General features: G+C 37.5%; 1 protein-coding gene across 1 annotated transcript in view; it reads right to left on the reverse strand.

Annotated features, from left to right (window-relative positions):
* Positions 1 to 1745: 1745 nt before the first annotated feature.
* cygb2 (cytoglobin 2) overlaps positions 1746 to 21119 on the reverse strand; it is a 31991-nt gene continuing 12617 nt past the window's right edge. The window contains exons 2-3 of the mRNA XM_041786124.1: positions 5098 to 5329; positions 1746 to 1910 (exon numbers count right to left, since the gene is read on the reverse strand). Coding sequence (XP_041642058.1) covers positions 1746 to 1910; positions 5098 to 5329 — 397 coding nt within the window. The remainder of the gene's footprint in view (positions 1911 to 5097; positions 5330 to 21119) is intronic.

Consider the following 21119-nt stretch of genomic DNA (forward strand, 5'->3'; position numbering starts at 1 on the left):
GAAAACAAAAAAATCATTGTTTTAAAACTTACTAATTTGTCTGCTTTCATTATACTGCATAAGGCAGCTAATTAGATAGATGACGGGTATAGTTGTTGCAAACAGGAATAATGAAAGGGCAAGCAATTCCTAGGTTGATAAACCCTTTAATTGTGGTTCATAGACTAGCTGTAATGATTCTCTGAGAACTTTTTAATGACTCTTTGAGTCTCTTTAGAGAGGTTTGTTTTCAAAACAAGAAAGCTGAAGACAGTGCTATCAGGAAAAAAACAGCTCAAATATTTGCTTGCTAGCAGTCTGCTTTGTTTGGTTGGTAAAATCAACAATATTCAGCTATTCAGGGAGGCATTCATCCTTCTGAAAATGAGAAATATGTTTAAAATTTAAAGTTTATGTAGTTTGTTGTCATTGTTAACTGCATGTAAGAACAACTTGACGGCCTTACAGCAACAACTCAGGACGACAGTTTAGGGAAGGTCCAATTCATTTCTTGGATTTTAATTACTATCAGTTCATATATCTGTTGTAAATCTTTTAAGAACTTTTGAAAACCATTTTGCTGTTTTTTTGTTCAAAGAAGTCTGCTTGAGACAGTTTCATCAAATAACAAGTTGAGCTAACATTAGCTAGCTAGCTAGCAAGCTTAAAATGCTAGCAACAGTTGCTATTACAGTTGGCTAAATCAGCATTATTTGGATAGAAATAATAAATCCAATCCTAAAAATCAATACATTTTTTATTAATCCTAACAGGTTTATGAGCTTATGGTTATCTTTGAAAACTGCTTGTCATCATTGTTAAATACATATAAAATTAGCTTTATATTAGCTTTATATATATATAGTTATTATTATTATTATTATTATTTTTATCATAGGTAGTTTTAGAAGCTAACATACTAAAAATGTTTTTGAAAAGTTCTCGTCATCATTGGTAACGACATGTAAGGTTAGATAGCTTGACAGGCTTAGCAGCAACACCTCGTGAGAACAGTTTACCAGCTTTACCAGTTGAGATATCTTTTGTGAATCATTCAAGAAGTTTTGAAGACCCTTTTACTGTTATTTTATGTTTGAAAGACTCAGCTGGAGACAGCTATTGAATGACTAGTTAATCTTAATTAGACAGTTAGCAAGCTAAGAATATGCTAGCAAGAATTGCTATTACAGTTGTCCAAATCAGCTGTATTTGAATAGAAATATTAAAATTTATCAAATCCTCGGAATCAATAAATTGTTTTATTATTCTTGATAGTTTAAAAAGCTAACATACTACAAATGTTTTTGAAATTGTTAAGATTTTAAAGTTTGAAAGTCCTAGCAGCAGCGACCAAAGGGTTAACAGTTTAGCAAAGGGTAAATAGCCTTTTAAAGTATTCCTAACATAAAATTAAAATCTGTTGGTAACTTAAAGCTTTTGTGATGCAACTGCCATGGCGGCTCTTGGATTAAAAAGTAGAACTGGATAGTTAGCTCTAGCAGTGATAGCCTTCATGGCTTAACACACACACCCACACACACCACAGCAGCACTTACATTTGCTAAAACTCGGTACAAGAAAAGTCAAATGTTGTCTGGCTACATTGTTTAAGTAGTGCAACATGGAGACACTACAGCAATGAAGGCTTAGCACCCAAATAAAACCAAAATAAAGTACAGTGTCTCGCGGATTACCACAATCATCTCATCCATGTCTGTGAAACCAAACTCCTGTATTTGGAACTTCTTCAACCGATCCCAAACTGTTCACACTGCTGAGCTGGAGACCTGGAGCCAGCCCACATCTGTGTAGGCCCCTGTCACGTGCCAGTACACTGCTCCCATCAGTTTGGTCCACACCATCTGCACCTCTGCGGAGAAGTACTCGGGGAAATCTTCAGACAACACCTCCAGCATCACACCGCTCAAGATCTACAGAGTGTGAGGAAGAAATTGGATTCGCATGAAAAGAGATTAAAAAACAAATGCTTAGCGTGGAGAATGGGAATAGGCGACTATCAAGTTAACAGCGGGTAGAGGGGAAAAGGTAGGATAGTAGAGAATTTAACTGCAGAAGGTAAAGTAAGTTCAGAGAGGTGGAAGTAAAGAAGTGAGTGAGGCAGGTGAGAATTGAAAACGATAGCAGTAACACATGAAAGCAGTGGGTGGACAGGCAATACTAAGGCAACGAAATTGAAAAGTACAGAGAGAATAACACAGATGGTGATATAAGAAGTGGAAATACAAAGAACAGCAAAATTACAGAGGGAAAGATTTTTGTCGGGTAGCTTTGGCTCCAAAGTAACAGAAAGAGAACAGAACATTCTCCCTTTTGTCTGGTGATAAAAATGAAAAAAATCTATATTTTTGACAAAGAAATTCTCAATCTAAGGTCTATTTAGCAAGTTAACTTTCAGACAGGGGCCTTCATTAGTAGATGTTATATTCTAGAGATGTCTTACTTTGTGATCATATGATCTAAATGTGGTTAGTTATGTGTAGAAGGGGAATTAGGTGAGTGCTTGTCAGGTTGACAACTGACTGAAAGATCTGTGGTTTAATCCCGAGCTCCGCCAGTACACATGATTAACACGTCCCTTAATAGTTGCCTGTTAAAAACCAACACAAATGCTTGTGTCAACTGATTAAAATCTCACAGGCCATGAGATGTGAGTGAAAGCTGCAGAGAAAACATATTTTTATGTGTCATTTTTTGGCAAACAAGTTTTTTTCAGAACACAATGCATGCATATGCTGCAGTCATACAGTGCTTTTTTGACAATGTATTCCATATTAATGTGCTTCTATAGAATTTCCATTAAAAAAATAATCAGAATCTAATATGTTTCATTTTTTTAATTTTTTGAATGAAGTGAGTTCTTACAGTCATAACATGAACCTTCACCCAGCATGTTTTGGGTATGATGTGTAAGTAACTGAAAGAATGACAGCATTTACTGGAACCAATTTTTGCAACATTAATGATATATACTATGTTTGATCACATCAACACCATTATTATCTTAATGAAATGGGAAGTGACAAAATACTGTCCCTAAATGTTTTGCCAATAAACATCATACTGGGGGGTAAAGGGAATACACAGCAGAAATAATTAGTGTTATGATTTATTTGAAAAGTAATAATTTAAATCTTTAAATTCATTCTGCAGTCGAGTTGGAAGCCATCAGAGGGATGCTTAAATGCTTATCATGTATTTCCTTCACAGCTGCATTCATGAACCAACTGCAGACAACTTTGAAAAGACTTGAAGAAGAGAGGAAGCATATGCTTCCTCTCTTCAATCAAGTGAAGAGGGAATCATATTGAAGTATCACATTGAATATCATACTACCATAAGGTCCAAATTAAAGATTATTGATGAAGCTTTTTCTTGTTCTGCCTTCATTAACTTCTGCAAGTAATCAGTTCTCTGTTTTGAATGGGATCCCTGACTCTATTTTCTTTGATAAGTAAAGTGACTTATAATTTGATTTTTTGTGTTTGGCTGTTATGCTGCTTTTTGTCTAGAAATGTCATCCACTGTAAAAACAAATATTGGGGCCAAATGTAACACAGTTAAATTCCACTGTAAAGTAAATTTTCTATTTTACATTTGTTGTATGACAGGCCACTGTGTTATGAACCACCACGCCAAATGTCAGTTATAAAAAACATCTCTAAGTCAATAAAATCAAGCTTCAAAATCATGAAGAATGAGGCAGTAAAATCTGCTCTAGGATGGTGTGGGTATATTGGTTGAAAGAAGTGAAGCCATGCACACTTACAAGAAATACTATCCTCTGCAATTTTAAAAAATGCTTCTGATTAGAGAGCAGCTGCCTGTCTTTGTTTTAGAGCAGAGAGAAGTTGGGGGTTACATTTACTGTTTTCTGGTACAAATCTCTCTGTTATAATACATTTGATGACTCACAGGCCACCATGGCTGATAGATTTGGCAAATTAGCCTCACAATGAATGAAAACACAGCATGTAATTAGGTGTTGACATTCAATGAAAGTAGTTACATCAGTAAACAACAGACTATGCTGCGATGAACTGTTCTGGGATTTTATATAATTGTAGCCTTAGGGGGCGGGGTAATTCCCGATCAAAACTGGTAATGTCACAGGCTCCTATATCTGCCCCGCTCAAATAAAACTAAGCCAGGAAAGAGATCATTAACTCTCTGGTAGTCTAGATGAAAAAATTCAATCACATGTGGGGAGCGCAAATGGTCAAGTGGTTTAAGGCGCCACACATGTATGCGGGCGGCCCAGGTTCAAATCCGGCCTGAGGCCCTTCACCGCATGTCTCTCCCCACTCTCTTCCCTGTTTCCAAGTCTATCCACTGTCCTTCCTCTATCAAATAAAGGCATGAAAAGGCCCAAAAATAAAATCTAAAAAAAAAAAAAAAAAAAATCACACGTAGATCTCAAATGTTGGCTCATCTTAAATCTATGTGTTCACTTGGAATATATCTTACATAATACAATAAACTTAATATAATGTGTTTGGTCAACAAGGTCAGTTATCAAAAGTACACACAATAAATTATAAATTGTTCCATTTAAAGTAAACAGATTGGATTTTTTACAGTGTATTCTGTGACTTATGGTGGTTTCACATGGGGAACCCAGGCTCAGATCTCTGAAAACCTATGTCTCAGTTGTTTAGTGTGAACACAACTATAGTGGAGTTAAATGCAGCTTGAAGGGCTGGTCTCAGGCACGACTCGTGTACAAGAGATATCAACACAACTGTGATTGAGAATGGGGTACTCATGGTCGAGCAGAGCTGGAAAGACACTTGTAAAAGTCTCCTGTCTCTTCAAAAGGTGTCATATCTATGCAGCATGAGCCCATTTCATCCTCTAATTTGCACGCCAGATGTAGAAGTAGGAGGGGGACTTATTGATATTGGGTTACAATGATATCGTCACTTTTTGAAAATTTTTCTGTTTACAGTATTCTACATTGTTCTTTTTTGTAGTTTTTTTGACATTTTTACATTTTGTTGTAATAAATAAATTTACACCAGTTTTGACAACCGTGCATTCATTGCTTTAAAACTCAAATGCAGAGGCCACTTATAAAGGTAGATTATTCCTCAGTGTTACCTTGAAGTACATGGGCTCCACCTTGTGTTTGATGGCATGGGCCTTTCCGACCAAGGCCAGTACTGAGGACACTTTCTCTGGATCATGAAGGTTCTCCACCACAGTATTGATAGCATTCATCACCCTGCGGGCATGATGTCGAAGTTGGCTGCTTCGCTCCATCTCCTCTGGATCATCCATGTCCTGAAACTGGCTGAAGTATTGTTTGGCTGATGGGAAGTTTACAAAGAACCTGTGATACAAGAAGAAACATGAACAAGCAAGTTACCAGGGTATTTAGATCTCAATTTTAATCTGTGGTCTAAAATCTTGAACTTTTAGGAGACTTTGACATTTGAGGAAATGTCAAAGTCTCCTAAAAGTTCAGTGCCCCCTTGAGATTTATGCTTTTGTTTTGTTTTATCTTAACACTGAAAAACACATGGAGAATTGTTTACTCTTGTCAATTTTAGCAGTTTACTGATTACAGCACTGTTATACCGAACTATATCATTAAAACTGAATTAATTCAGTGCTTAAGTTTATTTTCTAATAGCTGTAAAATTTAGGTAATTTAGATCAGATGCTTATGTAGTCTGTGCATTATGCTATTTAGCCTGTAAGTTAAATAACAGCATTTTATCTGCTTTTTCATGAGCATGTCACATAATTCACCATTGTATTTAAGTATATGGCTCACAGAGATGCTAGAGGGACTTAAGGTTGATGCTGTTTTCCATTTTTACATAAACGTGAACAATTTATAAATACAGTATGTCTGTGTTTAATGTTTTTGTAATGCATTAAAAATTGCATTCATTTTTTAGCTCTACATCTGTCTCTTCATTCTAGTGTTTTGACTTTAAAGAGGCAATGATGAGAGCAACACAAGGGGAGGCTTGGGAGAAACAAAGTCTCCTTTTTTTGATGCTCATATTATCAAGGTGACAAAGTTTTGCTTATTGTTGACATGTGCTACCTCAGAAATTTGTTACAAAACTTAGCAGCAGTATGATGTGTCAGTTTACGGGGTCTACAGACACTAACATGATAATGTTGCAGCATGTAGGAGCAGTAGAGGATGTTAAGGAGAAACAGCGGGTGAAAACAGAATTGAAGACAGCTGGAAATCATTGTTGATAAAATACAGGAATGACTCGTCATGTTGTAATCTTTGCCTCATTTATCAACCCTGTCTACACACAAATCTACATATTCATGTTAATGTCATTCAAAAAGAGTGGATGTAGTAGATTTAAACTCCTGCTTGTATGAGAATTCATTGACTGATACAGCTACAGGAGAAGTAACACAAGAAACTTATTTATATAACACACTCCCTCAAGAGAGTCAAAGTGACAAAAGAGCATGCCATGATGGTGACATATCACTTCTTTTCATAAAAGGTAAATACAGTGCCTATAAGAAGTATTCACCTTGTGGATGTTATGCTATTTTATTGATTTCATAAATCAGTCATGGTAGGCTTGCACATCTGAACACTGAAATTTTACTCCATTCTTCTTTGCAAAACTTCTTAAGCACTGTAAGTTTGCACAAGGATCAGGTGTGAACAGCCCATTTCAAATCCAGCCACAAATTTTCTATTGGGTTGATGTCTGGGCACTGACTCTGCCACTCCAGAACATCCACCTTGTTGTGTTCAAACCATTTCTGTGTAACTTTCGCTGTATGCTTCAGGTCATTGTCTTGCTGGAACATAAATCTTCTTCCAGGCCATAGTTTTCTAGCACACCAAATAAGATTATCCTCCAGGATTGTCCTGTATTTTGTAGCATTCATTTTACCCTCTACTTTTACAAGCCTTCTAGGGCCGGCTTCCAAGAGGCCATCCAGCAGCATGATGCTGCTACCAGCACCATGCCGAGTCTCTCCCATCTCAGCTGGTGAAGCCTGTAACTCCTTTAGAGGTTGTTTTGGTGGCTTCTTCCATTTCTTGATGATGGATTTATCTGGTGCAAAGTTTGAAGGCTGTCTCTACAATAATTCTTGAAATATTGCATTTGAAAGCAAGGGATGTACATGAACCCTGTGACTTTAACCTATGAACTCCAAATCATTTCAGTTCATCTTTGAGTGAGGGTTAACATTGGTGCAAAGTTTTAAGACAATCATTCAAAGCACTCTAAAGATATCTCATTCACAAGAAATAAAAGGCATAGACATGTACTATAATGTGAGCTGTCAGTACATCACCACAGCCCAACAGCAGGGAACTTGAAAATCAGTACTCATCCCAGAAAGACCTGACCCAGTCATTTTTACAACACATGCTAAGGATATATCAAAGTGTTTGTTACAACTATGAATTATAAGGATATTATAATCTGATGCCTTTAAATGCAAAGACACCATGAAGAAAAATGTCCTTCTTCAGACACAGGCACACTGCACCACTGGATAACAAGTGTGCTCCACAGCATCCTTTACAGAGCGGCAGCACTGATTAGACCCTCAGAGTCAAGACTGATCAGACACTTGGAGTGTAATTGGATGCAGGTGTGCTGAAGAGGTTACATTTTTAAGCATGTCAGGTTCTGTTTATGCAAGTGCATCAACCTGAAAGGAACTCTTTAAACATTAAAGGCCTTCAATTTTCAAAAATCTTTCAAAAATGAGAAACTCATGAATAAATGCTATAACTTCAGATGAATTTTACTGAGAGGCACTGGGTGCCTTTTTTTGCATGAATGTAATCAAACTTGATTTAAAAGTGATCTTTGCTGAGAGCAGAGGTGGTATATTGGGTCCCTAGATAAAACTTCCTGATGTCACAGAAATACATTGAACATCTACATTAAAATCTTAACTCTGCATTGTGAGGTGGTAATGTACCATTTGTTTTGGTTCTTCTTTGGCTTTTCTGGCACTGCTCTGAGGGGACATTGGTGCTTTGAGCAAAAAGCTGACATCAGAATATTAACATGCTCACAGTGAAAATGCTTATACACTGATCTTTATGAAGTTTCACTCTTAAGTGAGCAAACATTTAGTAATGATAGTTAACTATCCCTTTATGGAGTAATGGGCCGGTTTAGGTAAGGTGAACATCTGAAAGAAACGATCACTCTGAATGGTGGCCCAGTTACTCTTGACAATATGTTCGATCTGTTCAGCACGTGTACAGTAAGTAGTAACGAAAAAGGGGCGAGACTGAGACTTGTGTTTTTCTGGAGGAGGGTGTTGCACTCCAAGCTCTGTGCTCTGTCAACCGCTTGTTGAATTGTTCTGGGCTGGAAGCCTCTGTCAAAAAAATCTATGTGACATAGTCTCAGTCAGATTATCAAAATCAGCTTCTTGGTCAAAAATGCAACATAGGCGCTGTAATTGTCCATAAGGAATGTTATTCTTAAGGTAATGAGGATGAAAGGATCAGTTCTGAGGTGATGTGCTCTTTCTAAAAAGAGTGGTGTGTAACTGTCCCTCAGTGTCTTTAAAGATAGTTATATCCAAAAAGTCAATGCTATGATGTGAAGATTCAAGAGACAAATTAATTTATTGATGGTTGTTTAAATTGTCAGTGGTATTGGGAGAGGCCACATCATAATACCTGATTAGTGAGCCCACTGTGAAGACTCTCACCTGGCTTCTCCTCTCGTTGATTCATGTGACTGTTGAAACATGTTGACTTTTTTAATGATTTGGCCATTACAATAAAGGCTTTTTAGTATTTCTTCCTCATTTTCTCTATTTTTGTGTTTGGAGTGGCTGGTTTTCTCCCCTTTTTTGGACATTTCTTTCCCCTTGCTTTCCAAGAGCACTCAACTTTGGTTTATTATTAAAGTCACACTGAGCAGCCAGTCAACACCCCCTCCTAAGTTTTTCAGTTTGCTAGTTATTTGAAATTTCTTAGGCCCCATCCACACAGGAGAAAGTTTGTGGCAGTTTTCTGTGATCTTCTTCTCTCTTTTGGTGCATTTCTGTGGCATCCTTACAGCACCACGTACAGGCTTGGCATATATACTACAGCATTTCCAGTCATTTTCAGTGGTTCTGTGCCTATGCGGACATTTCCTTATACGATCCCATGTTTACGGAAAACCTTTTCAAAACAAAACGGAAATATATCGCTTTTGTCTCCATGTGGACAAGGCCTTACAGATGGCTCACTTTGAGATATCAGCAACAAAAAGATAAGAGGAGAATAAGCCACCGTCTAAGTTCTTAAAGTCTCAAGGTTGTCTAATTTATACTGTAGATCTTAGCTCACAGTAAAATTAGATAATTAGGAGACTTCACCCAACTTCTTCTCAAAAAGTGTTTTAGGTATCTCTGCTATTTCTTAATTTTTCCCCTATTTTTTACAACTCTAATCTTTAAAAGGACAGTTGTTGAAAATTAGCACTTTGCTATAAACAATTAAAGCAGTGCATCTGGGACCTGGGTATGCGTAAATATCACAGCATCAATGTTACTGTATGTCTATGTCAAATAAATGCTAAATAAATAAGATCTTAACAAAAGAAAACATGCAGGCCTATGTCTCATATGTCATATCTTATAGACAGTATGTCACACATAAACTTAACGTTGGAAAGCCTGTTTATTTCACTTTTAAATGATGACACATTTGTAAGGATCATGTATTTGAGGGTCAAACAGCAAAGCTGAGTATGTGGGTTGCGCCAAAGAAAAATTTGCTAAATCTTCTCTGCCAATGCCAAAAAGCTTATTTTGCTACTGACTCTTGTTTTGAGTTTCTGGTACCCCCAGGTGCCTGCTTGGCACCTGATCGTCAGTCTTCAGAGGGAGGTTTATCAGCAACCACCTTCAGAATTTGGGAGTAGACAGCATGAATGACCTGCCCTCAATCCTGACTTCAACCCCACTGAACACTTTGGGATCAGCTTGGGCATGCTGTTTGACCACATTGGCTGACTTGCAACTATGTTGGTTGAAGAATGGGATGCCATCCCACAGCAGTGTGTGATCAGGCTGGTGACCAGCATGAGGAGGTTGTTGTGGTTGTGCATGGTTCTTCCACATGCTACTGAGGCCCCTGTTTGTTTAATGAATCAGTCATCTAATCCACCAAACAAGAGTCAATGGCAGAATACATTGTTTGGAACTGGCAGAGAAGATTTGGCTATTTTTCTAATGGGCACAACCCACATTCTCAGCTCTGCTGCTCATCCCACAGACTCATGGTAATAAAAATGTGGCACCATTTAAAAGGAAAATAAACAGGCTTTTCAATAGAATAAGATACATTGCCAAAAAGCACTGTTACAACAAAGTACTAATCTACCAAACACAAATGTCCTTACTTTTTTGTTAGTTTTATATCTTATCTCTCCTTTGCCATTATTAGACTAATAGGATCCATTCATCAAATGTACAAGTAATTGATTGAGGAGTCTGAGAAAACAAAAATGTCAAATTAATCCACACACAATTCATATTATTAAAAATCATTCCCATAGAGAACAAACTTTTAGTCAATGAGACGGCTTCAGCAACCGACAGGCAACAGTTATTGCTTGATTTATGTTTTAAGGAAAATTGATAGCAGACTATTGGTTCAGGCTTCCCTGCTTCTTATGTCGATGTCACTCTTCTTTTTGTCTGATTTTTTGCTCCTAAGGGTTATGTGCACAAAATTCTCCCACAAAAAAACACCAAGACAAAAATGAGGTTCTTATTTTGTCTTGATTTTATCCTTAAGGCATGTATGAGCCATAGATTTAGCATATAGAACCACAAAAGCACTGTTCTGAGTGAAAACTGAGGGAGATATCAACAAAACATGCTTGATGACCTCATGTGACCCATCGTTTTGTATGTTGCTAACAGCACGCTAACCATTGGATTAGTATGTAGCCTGCAGAATTTAAATCATCACCCTGTCTGGTAATCTTTAGTAATCAAACCTCTACTTCAAAAGCCAACACTTGATTCAGGCACCTTAGCATAGACTCATGTCTAACCTTCCTTTTGTTGCCAAGATCCTTGTTGCCAATCAGTTAAGTTACTCATATTCTGCTGTTCAGAGGTTTTCTCTCTATATTTGTTTTATTAAATCTTAGAGCTGCTTTTTTCTTTTTTACAATTGACCATCATAACCTGCAGAGACTTGGGTAATTACTCAGAAGTACAGAAACTGTCTGTTGGTTATAATCATGTCTATCTGACTGATCTAAGTTTTAACATGTTAATGATTAGTCTTCTATGCACATTGAGGTTAGCTAGGAGTTCAACGAGCTGCTGTGCTTAGACTGATTCTTTTCACCTTGTATGTGCTTCATTATAAGGAAACCATTCCATAGTTTTCCATTGCTATGCAGATTATGCATATCTGTATATATCCATGAAGCCTAAAGACAGAGATCTGTTTTTTAAACTAGAATCATGCCTTAAAGGTCACATATTATGCAAAATATACTTTCTCAGGCTGTTCTAGCAAAAATATGTGCCCCTGGCCTTTCCACAATCCTCACAAGAATAAAAAAAATCCACCCCCTCTCTCTCCACCTTTCAGAAAATGTGCGCTGAAACAAGCCATTCTCAGATTTTCCCTCATGATGTCATGTGGGGAGTTAGCACCGCCCCCATGTTTGGTTGGCCCTCCCCATGGAAAGTTCCGGCCTCCGCTCCTGATCCTCCTCTCAGCTGCCAGCTGATTCTGAATTTAGGCCTAACCTAAGAGCCTAGCAAGGTCAACATTTAACCATTAACTGTCAACCTCACTTTCACCAGAAGTAAAATATGAAAAAATAAACACATAAATGAATAAAAAAACTGATAAGAAATCATTCTGACATTAAAAAAAAGTCAAAATGATAAGTTTAAAGGCTCAGAGTCTGAGATAAAAAGTCAAACTTATTAGTTCAAAAGGTCAAAACACGAAATTTAAAGGCAATGTTTTTAAAATGGCAAAATATGAGATAGAAAGTTAATTTCTTTACCCACTTTCCTGACTTTTTATCTATTTTTTTACTCTTTACTTTTCAGATTTTTATAATTTAACAAGAAAATTTTACTGTAAATCCTTAAGGTTAAGGTTACAATTTTATACTGGAGGAAATCTGCAGACTTCACAGGTGGGCCAGTTATAATAGAAAGATCGAGTGATCTTGCGGGCCGGATACAACTGTACCACAGGCTGGATTTGGCCCCTGGGCCTTGAGTTTGACACCCCTTCATTAGGACATCAATGACCAGAAATTTCCTGCTTCTTAATTCAAGCAAGACTGGGGTCACTGTGCACCTCAGAGACCTGAAGTGTGAGCGTATGTCTTTGTTTGTCTTTTGTTCTTTGTTTATTCCTTCAGTGTTCTTTTTTCTTTAACAAATATGACAAAAATGTTGTTTCTGCACAAGTGAAATTAATGGGCTTACTTTTCTAAAGTTCTTTACAAAAAATACTTGTGCACTTGATTTAAGACAAGGTGCAAAAAGTAGAAAAAATTACGATAATATAGCAAATCTGTCCTGCCATTCTACTTTGCTGAAAGCAGACAACTGTACATGCTCTGAAACATAAGTATGGCATTATATGCATTGAAGTGAACCAGTAATGGTTGAATGTAAATATGAAAGTCAAGATTACCTTCTCAGTGACTTGCAAGTATTTGCTCTATAGTCAAGACTCAAGTTCCAGCTTAAGGTTAATTCTTTATCTCAAATGTTAATTGTTCCTGATTTATCTTGATCAAATGACTTTATGTTTGAAACTGCTCCTGGGCAGGTTGGTTTATCTTGATCTTAGTCTTTTTCCTCTTTTTTTCTGATGTTGCACGTCCAAAAGAAAACTGAGGGAGAAATCACGCTATCATGTGAGATGACCATGTAAACCACATTAACTGAGGCATGTTAAATAGAAGACAATGAAGCCTATCCCTTATGTGTTTGGATTCAGTTTCAAGGCTACCCAGTGTGTGACACAAGTGTTACTTTAACTGTTTTTTGCAGAAAATTCCATTCTTGAGCCACCCTGGTAGATGTAGGAGGAAAGATAAACAAAGAAAATGTAAATTCTCTTGCGGGATTGTAGTTGGGAAGATTTGTTTTGACTCAAGGGTTTGACAGTTTTCATCACAGCTGACTGTGAGCTCAGTATGGGAGAGCCAAATCACTAACCAAGTTTCCTCATGCTAGGCTGAAAGGGTGTGTGAAAAATGTGACAGGTTTTGTATTGTCAGTTTGCACAAACAATAATGCAAAGTAGTGTTGCTGACACAGAGCTTTAGACATTCAAACACTGAGTAAAAAGAAAAAAAAACAGATGGGTTTTGCAAACACACACTCATCTCCTTTCTGACCCACTTTCCTTCTTGCCAAAGCTCCAGCTAACTCTAATTGCAGTAGTTATTTCTCAGTGTGCGTTTGGCCTTCGGCAGCCCTGCTACACCATATCCATATCCCCAAGATCCTGTATCATGCTAGACCTAGAAGACTCGACTTGCCTGTAGCACTCCTAGCATGTCCTAGCAACCAGCTGTCACGATACACACACACCTTTCCTCGATGATGAGAATAACACACTGTCAAATAACTGGTTCTTCTAAGGCAAACATAAAACTTTACTGCAGAGCTTAAACAGAGTGCTGCTGGATGGGAAGAAAACCGAGTTTCCCTCTTGTGCCTATCCCTCTCTGCTGGTATGACAAACGTCTAATCCCTTTTAGCCAAGCCGTAGTCTTACAGGGAATTAAAGAATATGCAGCAAACCACAATTGTAGAGGCAGAGTCAAGTTGATATCAGTTGCTGACAGTGTTGTACACCTTTAGACAGAAATGGATGGCACTGCAAAATGCTTTGTTTAACCTCAGTTGTTTTAAATGTGCTTTTGAATAAGGTTTACTAGACAAGTAATCTCAATCTTGTTGATAAATCCCCCAGAGGAGCGCTCATTCATCAGTTTTAAGTGAGTCTCATTTTAACTGCTAGTAGTTACACAAGGGCTTCACTCACCATTACTTCAACAATCTGAAAAAGAAACTGATCTTCTGTGATTTATTTGCAACCAACAGGAATAAATGACTAAAAGAAAAAATGCTTGCTTTGACGGACTATGAACAACATCTGACGACTTGGATGAAGGTCTTATTGATCATTTCTGATGGAATCCAGAAAGATGAAAAATCTGTGTCAACCAGATTGTTTGTGCAAGTTAACATTTCCATCCAGAACTGATTTTTAGCTGCATTTGCATTGAGTATCTGTGTTTAAAGATGACTTGAGATTGAGCTTGAATGGCATTTTTTTTTTTTACAGCAATTTTTACACCAGTTCAGAGATGAACGATTCTACCAAATGAGCTACAGTTGCCCCAGAATAAACTTGCTTAAAAGTTCAGTTGATTTTAAACAGGATGTCATTAACCCTGCTGGGGGTTGGCTTTCATGTGTTTTGCACTGAGGAGAGGCTTCCCTCTACTGAGTGTTGATTAATGAGAAGAAAAAAGGTTTTTTGTTGTTGGTTTTTTTCCTGCTGTAGTATCTACATGTAAGAACTGTAACAAAACAAAATCAAAAACGTGAAAGGGGTCTGAATACTTTCTGAATGCACAGTACACTAAAGTCTAATGAAACCTAAGCGCACATTAATAACCTTGCAAAGCAGATGGATACGCCCGGTTCTGTGTTTCACACTGGCGAATTCATCTTGCAAAGCTCCTGTCTGAACCGTTTAGGCCTGGTTAGAAAGTGACAGGACCAATCAGCGTCAAGGGGCAATACTTTTGAGTGCGGCAGAATCGTAACATAAGCAAGCAGCGCCAAGAGGCCAGTGCAATTATTCTGGAGGACATTAGCGTGGATGCTGCTAAATCGCCAGTGTTATCAGAACTTGACGACATTTCTTTGTTAAAAGAAGAACAAAGAACAGCGTTGAGTTGTTTCCTTTTCAAAAATGACAAAAGTCGTGTACTGACATGTCTACAGTCACCATGGTTTGCGTTATGTAGTTCTCTATGGAATTTACTCCCCGGTTGGGGCGCAGCTCGGTAGCTGCTACGTCACGTGTTTTGTTGCTCTGATTGGCCCGTAAAGATGTGACAGACAGAACGTTCATCCAATCACCCTCCAAGTTTTTTCTTTCAAAGACTCTGCCCTTTCCCAAACGCCATCTATCGGAGGTTTACCGGATGGATGTGGGAATCAAATCCATCTGGTGTGCCAGGTTAGTGCATTACTATACACGGTACAAATATACAACAAAAAGGTCTGGGGAAAGGGTTTAAAAATAAGATCTGGGGTATCATTTACAAAACAGTGTGTGGAATCTAAATTTAAATAAATGAAACTTGCATGTGCCAAAAATAATTCAGATTAATAGAACTGGTCACATCCCCATCCATCTGGAAATAAAGACACATAGATCTGCCTCATGTTCCTCCCAGCGGACTGTCCCAGTCCACAGCAGAAGGAAGTTAAAGAAAATGCACCATTTCACATAAAAATCAGGTAATCTGTAAATGAAAGGTGGTGAAAAAAAAACAAGATTCTGTTGCTACATCACAAAACAAAGAAAAACAAACTGACACCATGCCAGACCACACCACCGCCAGATCACCACTATTCCTAATATGCAGGAGTTTCACTGAAGTTTAACAGATATCGCTGACTTTTTGTGTGCTCATGTAAATCATTGATCTCTCCTCCACTATCCACCTTATTCCTAGCCCCCATGACACTTTGCATATGTTCTGGGCGTGATGAGATGCTAATCCTGATCATTAGAGCAATTCAGAGAGTAAAATGAAGGTCATCTGTTACACTTCAAACAGGATGATGCAATTTTTCCTCTGCCTTCTACTCTTGAGAAATGAGAAGACAACATGAAAAAATGGCCTCAGATGATTTACACAAATATATTTAGCTAACTTTAGTAGCTCAGTTTCGGCACTTGAAAAGTAAAAGGATGGTTCTGATTCGTAAAAAGAGTTGGGACACAACTTTATTTACTTAAAAATATATGTAGAGCCCAGTCAGAGCCATAACACTTCACTCTTTAGTTTGTGGACAGACACAATCTAAAGACATCCCTAATGCATTCAGAGAGCCAACAGAACATTTCAAAAACTGCTACTCAAGACACATTTAACTTTTTCCGGTAATTAGTACAACCACAAAGAGAGCAAAAAGGAACTGAAATCATACATCTCAGAAAAAACAACTTAGTTTATGATAACACGAAGTTTGAGAATTCACTTAAATATGTATAAATGTTTATTTTATACAAAAAGCAGTATAGAGCTCAACAGTGTCTGCCCACTTTTTCAGCGTCTCTGGCTCCGGTAGTAAAATTCGCCATTCAAATCCCACATAGACATTTCACAAAAATCTTTTTTACAACATTTTTAATGCATGAACCAAGCTAACTAGCTAACTGCATACTCATGACTGTCAAATGTTTGTTTTGGCTCAAAAATTGCTTTAAAAAACAGAGAAAAGGCAAAGGTATAAGACCGTGTACACATTTCATTACAAGGATGAAGAAACTACAAAACCCACAATACATTGGGTTTGATTTTATTCCTTGTGAAGGATAGCTTTTCGAGCTTTCAAACCACGTATGAACCTTTTCACTACGCTTATCTGTGTTGTAGTGTTTATATATAAATGATAATGTAATATATCATACATCATAACTTGAGTATCATTTCATACTACATCAGCATGTATTGCTGTCATCCACAGTCAACAGTCTTTGCTCACAGGTGTGGTAGACATCTCCATGGTTTCCAGTGACCCCGACAATCAGAGACATTGCAGTGTCACTCTTGGATTGTGGGTATTGTAGTGTTTTTGGCAGAAATTGCAATTGGACTGTTTTCTTTAAAAGAGGTTGACAACTTGCAAACTTTTGTGTTAGACAGGAGCATATACTATCATTAGCTCGTGGTGAGTCTAACTTAGACATTTCTGATAATATTACTAGTAATCAAATCCACATTGGAGAAGATGAATGGGAATTTTACATCCGGTACCACACTGTTGAGCACTATTTGCTAAATTGAGGGTGCATTCCTTCCAAAACAACCAATGCTGGTGGCCACTGAAGTAAGCCACTGGAAGAAACATTTTTTTTCTATGTACACGATACCACCGGATGTATCAACGGTTACCAACTCTACATAATGATAATCTGATAATGAGAGTATGAATGTGTGAGAGCTGTCAGGCTAGATTTATACCACTGTTATGTGATGGTGATGAAAACATGCTAAATGAATAGATGAAGAGTGTCAAGCAAAACTGCTATGTCTGTTTACTCTGTGCTTGTTACCGCACAGTAAAATGTATTCAAAGTAAATAAACTAATATTATTAAAGACAAAAATACTGGTGCTATGACCCACAGTCGTTTTAGTTTTTTGTGTTTCTACATCAGTTTATTCGGCTAACTATGGCTCAGTCATCTGCCTTCAGGGTGACTGAAGTCGAGGCTTTGCCAGTGAAATGTGCAGTATGGCGAAACAATCTAGCTTCAGATCAACGCTTCATGTCCCTGTGTCTGCAGTTCTTACATGTAGATTTATGCGCACAATTTCCTTGTTGTCTTTGTAGACCACATACTTTGCATGGGAGGTGGCGTACGCCAGTTTCAGGCCCTGTTTTGTGCGTAAGAAATGTTTATAAATTAGATCCAAGGAGATTTAGCATGGAAACTTCTCTCTATCATCCTCAGAATTAAAGATACACAGGGTTTATGAAATAAGCCAGTGTGAAAGATTATACTAAATCATGTGGGGTTGGCTCTGTGCCATCTCACAAGACAGTTTATTTAATATCATCCAAAATGAGTCACTAAATCTTTGTGACCCAGAGTTGGTATTCAATACAGGCTCCTTGGGGCTTGTACATTATTCAGGCTGGTTCCTCGTGTAATTATGTGCATACTGGAAGATGGTGCACATCGTGATTTACGCCTTGTGCCAGCACAGGATGTGGTTTGCCCTTTCTGTAATATGAGGATGTGGAGGTTCTATGGGTGTTTGGGATGGAAAATATGAGACTTTCATACAGGATACAGAAGATCATCACTTGTTACAGGGCTAAACATTAACCCCTAATTCAGAGAGATATATCCACTAATAAAACGTGTAGTATTGGTATTTATGTGTAATTCTTTGCAAAGTGGCAAAAGAATTACACATGAATACAGATACACAACACAAGTATGACAACACAGATACAATACCAAGTTTCAGGTCATTTAGAAACAGTGTTAGAATTCATCTTATGGATGTATGTTAGACATATAGTGAACATCCACGGCTGTTTGAATTATATCATACAACAGAAGTGTTCCTCTACATGCCTGTGGAGGCATGCTGAAAGAGACTTTGTCGCTGTGTGAGAGGAGCTCTGGTGTTTAGCCCTCTAGAGAGCTCTGAGCCCATTGCACCTGTCTATGCATTTAAATGAGGTCATCAAAGCCAAAGCATCAACATTAGAGGAGGCTGTTAATTTCACTTCAATTAAATGAGAAGAAGTTACATAATTGTTTTGAGTACCATGGACGACCTTCGGTCTGTAACTCTCTGAACTTCAAGGACATCTTTTTGAGGAAATAAAAACAGATGAAGCCATACCAAGTTATCAATGACTGCCAGATATTGACCATAAAATCCCTGATTTGGTGAACCAGCAATCTTACATAATGTTCGGATGATTGCTGAATTGATTGATATTTGTAAATATGGTCATGCTGTCTAGATAATTATCAAAATGACTTTCATGATCCTGGGTATCATCAAACAATGACATAGCTTCTAGGGTTGTTTTTTCAGTGGTTACACAGAAATGCTTTAAGATTTTAAAATCAAGTCTGTCTTTGATATTCTTTGTTACATTTAATAACCTAGCAGAGGACGTAGACTGTTTCATGAATAAACTTAGATAGCAACGTAAACGGAAAACATTGGCAACCAAAACAATATCTTGATTTATAACACATTTACTGATTACAGCAGCAAAAAGCAGCACCAGTAGCGTTCCAGAGGCAGGGCTTTGTTTCACTAACTTTAATATCCTCAGTGTGAGGTGTATGAAAGTGACCCCTCCACCCTTTCTGTATGTAGCCCTCAGTGGAAAAAGTTTGAACAATCCTGATCTAGGGCACTGGCTCCCAACCTGAGGTCCAGGTTTTTCACACTCTGACCAGTAACTTGAGAGTTGTGATAGAAAAGTAGCGAAAGACTTGATCTACAACCATTAGGCTGATTGCATTGTGACTCAGAGGGTAGAATCTGTCATCTTTAAACAGGATGGTCAGGGGTTTGATGCCCATCTCCCGAATTCGCATATTGGCCAGACACTTAAACCCAAATTTCTTTAACTGCTGTAATGGTGGCCTTGTCCCCTAGAGTTACAACAATTTTTGTTTGATGAAGCCAGTGTTTATAGGATTATAGTTAACTAAAACTAGCTAAATAACTAAAACTAAAATTCAAAATTCATTTTAGTTAACTGAAACTAAATCCAAACTAAGCTTTACCAAAAAAAACTAAAACTAAAACTTTATATTGCGCTTACAAAACTAACTAAAATAGAATAAAAATAGAGACAAAATATCCTTAGTTTTAGTCTTTGACTGGCACCGACACTCAAGTCTGGGGAGAGTAAAATTGCCTGAATTGGTTGGTTAAGACTTCATACAGTGGCAGTTTTATGTCTGGAGTTGTATTCAAACATCATCTTTAAACAATAAAATGAAAAGTGAAGAGTGGCCTGTTTGAATATGTTCTTGAAATGAATGAAGTTCACTCAGCCCTGACATGTCTCTGAAAAAAAACTAACTCTTAAACTGATAAAACCTAAACTGAAATGAAGCATTTTTGCAAAAAAATAAAAAATAAAAAATAAACTAACAAATCAGCAGTAAAATCTAACTAAAACTGAACTGAGATTGAAGTAAGAAAGTGAAAACAAAATAAAAATAAGAACTAATGAAAAATCCAAAACTATTATAACCCTGGATGAAGCTTAGCGTCGGTTCATGCAGGATACGGTATACACCCAGCTGTGATCAGCTGACAGCCAGCTGATCCCAGTTACTGCCTCCCAGCTCCCACAACCAATCACAGCTCTTTCTCTCAACACAGTAGTGTGTTTAAATATGATGTACTTCTCACTAATCCCTGCTTGCATTAATGCTGATGCACCATGCTGCTGCCAAAGCTTTACCTCCTCCACCGCAGCCTCCTCCTTTATGGCATAAATCTTGTTTCACCCTCATATTCAGATTCATGCAACTCTGTATTAATTGCTTTTGAATTAATTTTATTGTATCAATTATGCATTGTCATAAATGCATCTATCCATATGGGGGTTTGCAGCCACGCGCTCCATATAAAGTCCTGTAAAACCAAACCATGTAGCTTGAAACCAACTTTTGAGCAGAACTGTATACACATTTTGCAATAAAATACTTAAATATATGACATGATTGTTCCTGAATGAAATCTATTTATCGTAAATGTTTGTCAATGTTCTAGGTATAACAGCTCAACTATTTTTATTTTCTTCCTTTATCTTTGTGTCGTGATTTGATAATAGCTAACAATCTGTGAATCAGTGTTTTTGTTTGCATTTTATTTTTGTTTTTAAATATCCATTTATCAGATTGAGCATACATTATTTATTTGTTAAACCTGTCATGAAACAAGGGCCACTTTGGTTAATGAATTCTCTCTCTTTGTTAAATAAAGGCCATGTGCTGCATATTGTCAGGATGTGTGTGTGTGTGTACCTAAAAGCCCTGCTATTATGTCACTGATGCCTATTTCAACAAACATAACAATGCATTTCCAAAAAAACAATCCTATTTGAGCGTTCTCTTGTAAAAACAACATGAAGTACCTTAAATTAATCAAGGGCCTCTACCACAAAACTCTTTTTCATTGCCACTCTTAATTACCTTTAGCTTGGTGAAAATGTGCTTGAATCCTTCTATTAACGCTGCCACTACTGAAGTCAAAGTGTGTAGGGTATGATTGTTCTCACAAAGCTGCCATACGCACTGTTCTGCTGTAGCCCACGGATAACTGTCTTAGGTGCAATTGCATTTGTACG

The sequence above is a fragment of the Cheilinus undulatus genome, linkage group 4, assembly GCF_018320785.1.
Source record: "Cheilinus undulatus linkage group 4, ASM1832078v1, whole genome shotgun sequence".
Lineage (NCBI taxonomy): Eukaryota > Metazoa > Chordata > Actinopteri > Labriformes > Labridae > Cheilinus > Cheilinus undulatus.